This window comes from Solanum tuberosum, unplaced genomic scaffold (assembly GCF_000226075.1).
Source record: "Solanum tuberosum cultivar DM 1-3 516 R44 unplaced genomic scaffold, SolTub_3.0 scf00708, whole genome shotgun sequence".
NCBI classification, from domain to species: Eukaryota; Viridiplantae; Streptophyta; class Magnoliopsida; order Solanales; family Solanaceae; genus Solanum; species Solanum tuberosum.
Window position 1 is genome coordinate 40051 of NW_006239630.1, and position 11538 is coordinate 51588.

The following is an 11538-nucleotide window of genomic DNA, read 5'->3' on the forward strand; positions in this document are numbered from 1 at the left end:
TAAGTTGTTGTATATGAAGTAATGAGAAATTATATCCTTTCAACCTGTGTTTCACTCTCTATCAATTTGATCCTTCTTTCCCTTGTCTCACCATGTATATGTTGTCCTTTTGTATTATTATATTATTATTATTATATTTCATTTTATAAAAGCAGACGTAGGGAATTGATCTTTAACAAGTACCTAATCTCCAACTTATGTTCCTTTTACCGTGTTCCAATATGTCCTATGCTTGTAACATTATGTGGTTGAGAATTAACAATTTGAGTGAACTTTATTATTATGGAATTTCAAAGTAGTAATAGGTAGACTATTGATAAAAGAAATAAAAATACAGATGTACAACCATTGTTAGAGAAAATGGCATAAATAGTATATGAGTAGGTCAAAAATGGTTCCTTAACTATACATTTAATGGATTTAGTCCTTTAACTATTAAAAAACTTATCAGCTTTGGTCTCTTAACTATACACTTAACGGTTTTAGTCCCTTAACTATAAACTTATCGATTTTAGTCCTCTAAGTATTCAAAAACTTATCAGATTTGGTCTTTGTCCATTTTTTAATACAAATAGCTTCAGTTTATATTAATGGAATTCATGCCTCGAGAAATTAAATCATTTAGCAACTTTTTATGTTGTTTCTCTCTCTCCGCTACTTTATCTTCAAAATAACTTTATGCGAAAATTTTTAACCTCAACGATTTAAAATAAAAAATAATGATGAAAAAAAATATAAGTCATATTTTTATTCAACAGAGGATAAAATGAAGCATATTATTGCTACTAATGACTTTAATATGCAAAATTTTACTATAAAAAGAAAAAAAAATTATTACCCGTTAAATCCAAAGTTTGTACTCCAACGACTTCATTGTACAAAATTTGTTTAATTTTTCAGAAATTGAAATTTATAAAATGGTAGATTTGCAATTTTTTTAAATAGATCAATTTTATTATTCTATTCATTTTATTTTACGTAAAGAAATTTGAGTAAATTAAATAAAATCCGCACTAATTAGCATATTCAAGAGCGGATTCAAATCATTAACAACAAGTAAATGCTTAATTTTATCCTCCAGTAAATAAAATTAGGACTTACATGATCTTCTTTCCTCATTAATTTTATTTTTGAATCGTTGACGTTATTGTTCTTTTCATAATAGTAGTTTGAAGAAAAAAGGACGGGGATAGAGAAACAACTTAAAAAATGGGTTAAAGATTTAATTTTACAAAGATTTCCGTTAATAAAAACCTAAGCTATTTGTATTAAAAAATGGAAATAGATCAAATCTGATAAGTTTTTTAATACTTAAAGAACTAAAATCGGTAAGTTTATAGTTAAGGGACTAAAACCGATAAGTGTATAGTTAAGGGACCAAAGCATATATATATATACATACATACTTCCTTGTATATTATGTATACACACATCATATACTACCTTATATACATTATAATACACCATTTCATATACCATATACCCAATTAAGATCATATAGGTAGATTCTTCAAAAAGAGAAGGAGTGAATCCTATTGAAGACGAGAGTGAGGTACAACAAGGTCATTTCTTTCTACCGTCCTTCTCATGGAGCCGTACGCACCACTCATACAACTCTCATCCAACAAGCAATTAGCCTTTCTCTACAAGGAATGGAAGTGTGGATAAATCAATATCAAATATAAGATTATTTTTGTACACGATCTTATTACGACCATAGTGGTTGTTCTTATATCATTATCTTCTTCCAAGCCTTTTTTAGAAATTAAAGCACTCACTAAGTTACTTATAAAATTCCAAATCTCTCTCGACCCCGAGAATTCTTCATGTGTCCATGTCGATTAGAGGTTCAACTGTACCCTTGAAAAAAAATTGAAATAAAAAAGAAAGAAGAGAAATTAGGTCATCTTTATCGAAAGAGGCCACCTTCTCTCAGGATAACAGTTTTGTACTTCTAATCGAATGCTCTATGACGGGCTTCCCTCTTTTCTTGGCTTTGACAATGAACTATTGTTTTAGGTTATCAATTGTGAAGTTTCGTTTTAGCTCTAGACGGAAGGAATATAGTCTTTGACTCTTGTAAAGGGTAGCTAAAATTAGATAAATTGTAGGGGTCAAAAGGTACTCCCTTGTCTCTAATTACTTGTCCACTTTTTTTTTTCAGTTGTCCATAATTACTTGTCCACTTTTCCTTTTTTAGTTGTCCCTAATTACTTGTCCATTTTGACAAATCAAGAAAGTACATTTTTTAAAACCATTTATACCCTCAATTAATTACTTAGAAAAATGTAAAACTTCTTAAAAACTGAATTTTTTAATTTATCCATTTCATAATTAACATGGGTAAAATGGTAACTCACTATGTCAATCATTGTTTTCTTAATAGGTGTGTCAATTCAAAAGTGGACACGAAATTAGGGACAGAGGGGATATTAAATTTATAGTTCCTTCGGTTATTGGTTTGTAAACTAAAACTATTTGGATTAGTGAAAATTTTAGGGCAACTCTTTCTGAGGTATATAGTATTTTCTTACTTCCTCGAGCAAGAAGTTTCCATAATAAAATTTCCTATCTTCCTATATATTTCGTGATTATTTCTTGTTTGGTGTCTTAAGAATCTTGTTCTTCAATACATATTTACTTGTCAAGCTATATGGCCAACTTGAAGAGAGTATTAAAACATAAAATAGTCTTATAGTTATTTAGTCATTATATTTTCAAAGAGCATTTAAGTCATTTCAATAGTAAAGACAATTAATTTGTTAGAACATCACATCAAGTTAGGCTAACTCACCTTAATTTATACTAATAATTTTTCCTTACACCAATACCATCATTCAATTAAAGGGCAGGATTAAGGAAATATCAGAAATCCACTCTGAGACTTATCCAATTTTTTAGTTCAAAACAACTTATTAATTAGTTTAATTTCCTCTCTTACTCTAATATTATTTGTCCTAATCAAGTCGTCCCCCTCCCCCCACCTACCCAAATTACGTGAGAGAATTCTCCTTCCACAAAGTTATTACCAATTCTTTTCGCTCTCTGGTTAAATATACGTGTTTAGATAATCACATAGAAACTAACTATAAATAATTGAACGTACGAAACTTAAAACAAATTAAGACTGCTACAAAATTGAAAGTTAAGCAAAGTGGTATAAACGTTTTTTGAATTAAATATTTGACAAAATATTGTAAACGTTGTTATCAATTTGGTTAATATTCCCAATAAGAAAACACTAGTATAAACTGTTTCCATTCATTTTTATTTATTTGTTTTGAATTTTACACGATTCTTAGAAAATAATAATTAATATAAGTATTTTATCATAATATTTATATTAATTGATGTTTAATTTTAAATCGTAAAAAATGATTTGAATAATATGTAATTAATGTTAAAAATAAAACATGAAAATATATATGTTTGTTTCTTGATATGTTAAAAGTCACCATAAAAGTAAAAATGTTTTTTTTTTGTATAATAGATAAGTAAAAGTTAATGAACAAAATATATATTCCATGTTTTTTTTAAAAAAAAAATTGTTTGATCTACTTTCATTTTTAGTCCGTTTAAAAAAGAATGACATTTTTAAAATAATTTTTTAATTTCAACTTTCCAACTAACATTGTTTAACAACGAGATAAATCTTTAATCTCATACCATAAAATTTAAAATTCTTTTTTATTTTTGGGAAAATGGTCTGATATACCCCACAACTTTGTCATTTGGAGTTGATATACGGTTCGTTATGAAAGTAACTCATATATACTCTTACTATTATACAAACGGCTCACATATACTCCTACCGTTACAAAATGAGCTCACATATACTCTTTATTTAACGAAAGTGAAAATATTAGTTTTAAATTTATATTTTTGACTTTTAATTTTAAAAAAATCCATGTAGGGGCATATATAAGATCCTTCTAGCAAAGGTCAAAGTATATTTTAATCTTTTTCATACATAAATTGTTTTTTTGACTTCTTTGATTATCATTATTTGAATTTTTTATTCTTATTTTTTTTCTTTCATTCCTTAATGTAAAGAAAAAAATTAAAACTAAATTTTTTGTGGCTATATTATAATTTAAGACTATTTTTTCGTATGTATTGTAATTTAGTTTTTGTATTTGAAAAATAAATTGGGTCATCTATATTAAATTTTACAAGAAAATTAGTGAAACATAATTAATAAACTTGACCATCAAAATAATAAATTTAAATTATTCATTGAAAAAAAAAATAGTCAAAAAAAATATGTGAGATGATTAAATATACCCATATGGGATTATATTTTTTAACAAAATATTTAAAAATTAAATTAAAATTATTTTATTCATTTCCGTTAGAGGAAAAAGGTATATGTGAGTCATTTGTATAACAATAGGGGTATATATATGATCTGCTTTTATAGCGAGGGAATATGAGCTCTAAATAACAAAATTGGGTGTTATATTAGGCCTTTTCCCTTTATTTTTTTTAAAGTTTGTATTAAGTCAAATAAATTAAAACGATTTTTTTTTTTGGAAGATAGTATTGAAGTACGTGGATTGCATTTATAATTAGTCAACAAATTGCAGTACGTCGTTGTTGTCAAAACAAAAGAATTAGAAAAATTAAGACAACATTGAAAGTGAGTGACAAACGAAACGGCTCAAGTCGTAGAAGAAGAAGAACAAATCAATGGAGAGCGGCGGCGCATTAGCAGGGCTTCACCGGAATCCCACTTTCCACCACCTTCTCCGGCCACCACGAACCGCCGTTAATAATCTTCTCTCTTCTTCTTCCTCCACCTATAAGCGCCATTTTTCTCCTCTTCCTCTCAAGGTTTTTGCTCCGCTACACTAATGTCCTCTTTTTTTTTTGGTTATTTTTTTACTTGAATAAATTGGATGTAAGGCTCGAACCGGAGAACTCTAGTCAAATATGAAAATTGAAAGAGTGAATCACTCTTTTCACCTACGTTACTTTCAATTCGAAATGTCTATGCTTATATTTGTGTTTTTTTTTGTAACGTATTATCTATACGTGTTTCTGTAATTTGGTTCATGTAATTTAAGTGTTGATTTGTTAATTTTCTAATGTTATACAGTTTCAGAAGCAGTCACATTTTGCTTCTTATAGTTATAATTGCTCCATAAACGATGGGAGTGCTTTTCAGGTGGCTTATTCTGCTAGGTATTTTTCTCTTCCCGTTCTACTGATTTTCAGTTTTCCGATATATATCTTCACTTCATTATTGTTTTGATTAGTACATTTCGATTGATACATGACGAAATTGAATCGATATCACAATGGAAGTACTACCATATGCTGCTTTAATATTTAAGGTTTTATTTGTGAGTTCAACTTGTTCAGCATTTCCTGTGTGGCTATTATGCGAAATTAGAATAATTTAAAATACATAAATCAATTAACTACTGCTCAATGTTGTGTTTAGCTAAGCTTAATGTAAGTGCATGAAGATTCACACTACCTGAATTTAGGTAGCTTTATGGCCCAGAACTAGTATGTTATACGTTGTTACAAACTAGTGATGGATAGCCATAATAAACGCGGAGATGAATATGCTTTTATGGGGGTTAAAACCTATTTTTCTTTGGGGTAAGACCTTAACCTCAGGGACCTCATTGGATCATAGGCTAGTCACTGTATATATTGAAGATCATACAGTTTGGAAGAAGAATAATATCTCAACATTCTCAACTAATGTTCTTAAAAGTAGCTTTTATCGGATGCTCATTTTTCAACCTTACAAAGTGAGGTGGTTAAATCTCCCCACCTTGAACCAGCCTTCGTTCTGTGAGACGACCTCAGAGTTCAGCAACCATAAGAAACAAAAGCATATAACTAGAGCTTAGTAACATTGATGCATCAACAACACATTTTCCTCTAATTATACAATTTTTTATTTTCCGATCATCTATCAAGTGCCTCTAGATCTAGTGCTTTGCTTGTTTAATCACTAGTGGACAACTGATAAAAAGTGTTTTCTTTATAAAAGCAGTGCAACACAATCATTAGCCAACATCGATTGGGACAACCTTGGCTTTGGGGTTATGCCTACTGATTATATGTATAGCATGAAATGTTCTCAAGATGGGAACTTTTCTAAGGGCGAGCTACAACGTTTTGGGAATATTGAGTTGAGCCCAGCTTCTGGGATATTAAATTATGGACAGGTCTGTTTTGCAACTTGCTGGTGTTTTTTTCTTAATCTTAAATATATTGCTTATGCTATTCATTTTAATGATTACTGCTCCACTTTCGTCTGTCATACTTTACTTAACATGCTTTTAGAAATATTGATAGGGATTGTTTGAAGGTTTAAAAGCCTATAAAAGACATGATGGTAATATATTGCTGTTTCGACCTGAAGAAAATGCTCTGCGTATGAAGATGGGAGCAGAACGTATATGCATGCCTTCACCATCTGTTGAACAGTTTGTGGAAGCAGTAAAAGCCACTGTGTTAGCAAATGAAAGATGGGTAAATGTGACAATTCAATGTTTTAGTCAGTAATCTTGTTGTTGGGTGATTCCTGTCCTGACTGGTTTCCTTTTTCAATTCCTTCAGATTCCTCCACCAGGTAAAGGTTCATTATACATAAGACCACTGCTTATGGGGAGTGGAGCTATTCTTGGTGTTGCTCCAGCTCCTGAGTACACATTCCTGATTTATGTATCACCTGTGGGAAATTATTTTAAGGTACTTTTTTACGCATCCTTGGCTTACATGTGCATCTGCTTTTCTTTTTTTTTTCTTATGAGATAGGCATAGATCTTTTAGGATTTCTTCTCCTTTTTGTTTTTCCTTCTGCTAATGAGCAAACTAGCTTTTGTATTGTCATAAATGTGACCTTTGACTACTTAAAAGTTGAATACATTGATATAGGGGTGATTTTTTTCTTCGTCACCATTGCTAGGCAGTCCTCACACTCTGCTTAACTTCAGCCTACACACACACACACACAAAATTTTCGTCTAAGTCCTTAGACTGTTTTCTTAGGCAGCATATGAATAATAGCACCACAGAAACATACAGGAACAAGGCCCAACCTTTATTAATCTCACATATATACAAAGGAATAGGCTTCACGGGTTATAGTAAGGCATAAAACATGTTTGAGATGTAATTAAACTGTGTTCATCATTTTGAAAATTGCATATTTGTGTACAAAGGATGCATGTATAGATTTTAACCTTACTTTTAGTGTTATCCTTGTTTGGTATTTCAGTTTTTCTCTTACATATCACATTCCATGAAAATGTTTATCATTGGTAAAAAGTGCTTGCACCTTTACTTAAGAGAACTTCAAAACAAAAATCATCGGACTCTGAAATCATTTGGTTAATTGCCTGGGGATCACACACAACTGCATTTAATACATGTATCAAAAACCTTTCCTATTTTGAAAAAAAGTGTTATATATCTTCCCCTATGTGTATGAGATTACCCATCAAGTCAATTATCTCTTTCAAGGAATACTTCCATCTTTGCGAAAAGTTTCAAAACTTATTCAGCTAACTAACATTATGTTAAAAAAATCAATGATGAATTCACCATTCTGATTGGGAAATAACTTTTCCCATAAACCACCCTGATAAAACTTCCATCAATGTTCATTCCCATTGGATATGTAAAAGGATAAGTCATTTGGTCTTTTGTACAAATTATACTTCACTTATAAAAGCCTAAGCCTATAAACAAGGAAATCTTTTCTGCTAAATTATGTGAAGAGATAATTGTTTTAAGTTCATCAGGATCTATGATATTATTGGTTTTAACCTGTAGAGAAAAAAAATGTTTTATAAGTATTGTCCAGAGGGGATGGGGAGCACAAATTACATATGCAATTGTTTCCCCTGTTCTGCTGTTTATTACATTTCATATGGTTATAGGAAAGTTTGAGTTGCTGATTGAGTATCATGAGAAGGATTGGAATTAGACATAAGGTGTTGGGTTATGAAGTTTTGTTGTGAATGATACAAGAATATTCATTAGATCTGAATTCCCTTTTGACTAAATTCTGAAATGTTCAAAAATTTGTATGAATTTAAGTCCTTGATGATGGTTGTGGCAAATCTCGGGACTGTCAACTACAGCTGGTGTATGAAGTGAAAATTTGATGCGAAAGCAAAAAGTTAACAAGTTACGATACATTATCTCACAATCTTCATACTACTTTCAAGACAAAAGGTTATGGTGTTGGTAAGTTATACATAAAGGGTAGGAAGATGTAGGTTTATTGTTAATTCTCAATCTTCAAGTGAACATGTCATCTTTTGTTGTAGAATTCCATGTTTGTGTTCTAATAATCATGTTATGCATTGGGTACTCTCTATCGTCACTTCATTTTTTACTTTCTTGGCAGGAAGGTATGGCACCAATAAATTTGGTAATTGAGACAGAAATGCATCGCGCAACTCCTGGTGGTACTGGAGGTGTCAAGACTATCGGAAATTATGCTGCAGTAAGCTAGGTTTATGGATTTTTTTTTTTTTTTTTTCAGATATCTGCTTATGCAACACAAAGTATTGGAGCCTTAGTTTCATTTTCTTCTTGGGGATTGACGATGATAAATATTCATGAGTTCCTACTAAGCTTGCTTGCCCTTTTTGTATTTTTGATGTCATCCTCACCCTTGTTCATTCCTTGAATATACAATACGTCTCTCCGTTCAGCTTAACCCTTGAACTTCTGCACTCCATCTAGCAAGCTCTTATTCCTCTAAACTTTTGAGCCTTTCACTCTTGTGTTACACTTGATGTGTTTACAAGGGGATCTGCAGTTTTATTATCTTATTATTTGATGGAAACACCTAACTTTATAGGCGAGCTGTGATCATGAGAAGAAAAACATTTGTGCTTCTACTAATTATTTGATGCCTAACGTATAATTCTAGAATGAAATGGGTCTAAATGGACCGAAATGGATATAGGGATTCATATGGCTGACCAAAACTAGCTTAGGATGAAGACGTAGTTTCTATTGTATATGGATAATCAAATCTGCAATTGTTGATTACTTCATTTTCATCTTTGGGTATGTTAATGTAGGTTCTGAAGGCACAGAGTGCTGCTAAAGCAAAAGGCTACTCTGATGTTCTGTACCTTGATTCTGTTAACAAAAGATACCTAGAGGAGGTTTCCTCTTGTAATGTCTTCATCGTAAAGGTATATTATTACGTCAATTTTATCTGTGCACCAAAACCATTCTTTTAGTATTTTCATTAGGGTTAATGCCGAAGAAATATGCGCCCGGAGATTTTTTAAAGTAACCTCTTATTTCGTATCCTTTTTATCCTTTCCCATTTTGGCTTTACATATTGGTTAGCTCATCATTGTCTCCTGTCAAACACAAATGGACTTCTCTTCCTTTTTTTCGAAAAGAAAGAGCTCTTTCCTTCTGGTGAATGTGTGTAAATTCTTGGCATGTGTAGTCGGCCAATCGAAACATTTACTAGTCTTAGGCAAGAATAAAAATTATAAGATTCACCAAGATATTTGTCAAGCAGTGGCATTTTTCCTACAAGGATCTTTCAACTTCTCCAAACAGACTTCTTTGCAAATTATCATAATGATGAAGGCAACTATGTTTCTATATACTATTTCTCAGGGTAATCTGATAGCAACTCCTGCAATTAAAGGAACCATTCTTCCTGGTATCACACGAAAGAGCATAATTGACGTAGCTCTAAGCCAAGGGTTCCAGGTAAGCCCCCTTCCATTTGTCTAATACAAAACATGCTTGAGACTAATCTAATCCTACTTGCCATATCATTAGGGTTTCAAAAATATACTTTATTGTGTTTCATATGTGCAAGCAATTGGAGTTCCTTCTCTTCTTTTTTTTCCTTCCAAATTAAATTTCTTGATATTTATAAACCCTCTAGCTTACCTCAGGAAGACGTGAAGATGGTGTTCATCATATTTGTAACAAACCCCAGTTTAGAAATCAACGAATATTGTGCTTATTCTACCAACTAACATATACAATACTGAGCTTAGTTAAAGGGATATCATTACAAATTTTACAGTCCCAGTGGATGAGAAAAAGAAACGTAGCAGACGGATTATTCAAGACTTAGGTAACTGAGAGTTGTTATCATGTTTTAGCAATAAAAAATTTGACTTATAATCTCAGATTTATGCAACAAGCTAAGGGAAATGGTTCTGCATTGGTTGAATCACCTAGGTAGAACTTCAATTCTATTGAATGATAGAATTGAGCCTTACATGACTATTGCATATATGTTGGTCATCTGGCTAGGAGAAAAATTAGAATCTTTCAAGTTAGCTCTAGCCATGGTGAGTCAAATTCGTAGCAAAGACGTTTTGATGATTAAGTTCCTGACATAATGATGGACTTCACGTTACCATTCCCTTAATTTTCTTCTAGTTCACTTGGCTGAGCTGGTAACTAAATACTTCATGTATCACAAAACTATTATTCTAAGACCATAATGATTTCAATATGCAGGTTGAAGAACGGCAAGTGTCTGTGGACGAATTGCTTGATGCTGATGAAGTGTTCTGCACAGGAACTGCAGTGGTTGTATCTCCTGTTGGCAGCATTACTCATCTTGGGAAAAGGTATCTACATAAATCGGAATGGATCTAGATAAACTTTTTCATCCAGATACTATCCATTTCAGTGTGTTATCTCTTTAGTTGTCTCCTGCTGCAGAATTTGAGATGGCCATGAACATATACATCATGATTTCTAAAATTAGTTGCTTTGTCAGTGCATGAATACCCATGTGAACGTTCGTATATGTCTGGATCACGCACATTCTGGCTTACATTTGTGCAGGGTATCATATGGAAGTGATGGGGTTGGTCGTGTATCAAAGCAATTATATTCTACACTTACAAGCCTACAAATGGGACTAGCAACGGATAACATGAATTGGACTGTTGTGCTAAAATGAACTTTGCTATCTTTGGATTAAAGTTATATTCACTGATAGTGAATATTCATGACGCTATCAGTGCAATTTTACTGCTCACAGCAGGTTATTACTTTATTTTCAAGGTTTATTAGGCCTCTTATGGAGAGCTACCTATTGTTGTATGTCAAATTTAGTTCATGCTGTATATTTTTTTTACAATGTCGATGCACATAACTTAAACACTCTCTTCTAGCTTAAGTTTGTCTGAAGTTCTCGCCTTGTCATATAGACTTTTATATGTCTGTTAACGATCTCAGTTGATATCATTTGTATATGTCTGTGTTGTATCTCCTAGCTTGTTTGGGACTGTGGCATAGCTTTTGTATATATCTTCACAAACCAAGATCTTCTCTTTGCAAGATCGCTTAACATGTCTTCTAACTTGGAGACACTTCCAATGGAGATTGTCAAAATCAACATTCTATTTTGACTTGTTGGGGAAATATAAGCGGGCACAAAGAGGATGGAAGAAGGAGATAGACATATCAAACTCACTTCATATCATTAGAAAAACTCCACTCTTACACAACATTGTAAGAGAAGTTTATACAGGTGTTAACTGAAACCTATTAAGTAGG

At 31.8% G+C, this 11538-nt stretch overlaps 1 protein-coding gene across 1 annotated transcript; it reads left to right on the top strand.

The window, feature by feature from the left end:
- Positions 1–4585: 4585 nt before the first annotated feature.
- Positions 4586–11232, top strand: BCAT1 (branched-chain amino acid aminotransferase; the record flags this gene model as incomplete). The annotated part of the gene is given in 10 exon segments (NM_001288456.1): positions 4586–4833; positions 5099–5184; positions 6014–6188; positions 6319–6495; positions 6583–6714; positions 8381–8479; positions 9066–9182; positions 9625–9720; positions 10489–10601; positions 10822–11232. Coding segments are annotated over 10 exon segments (1257 nt in total). The 3' UTR covers positions 10940–11232.
- Positions 11233–11538: the final 306 nt, after the last annotated feature.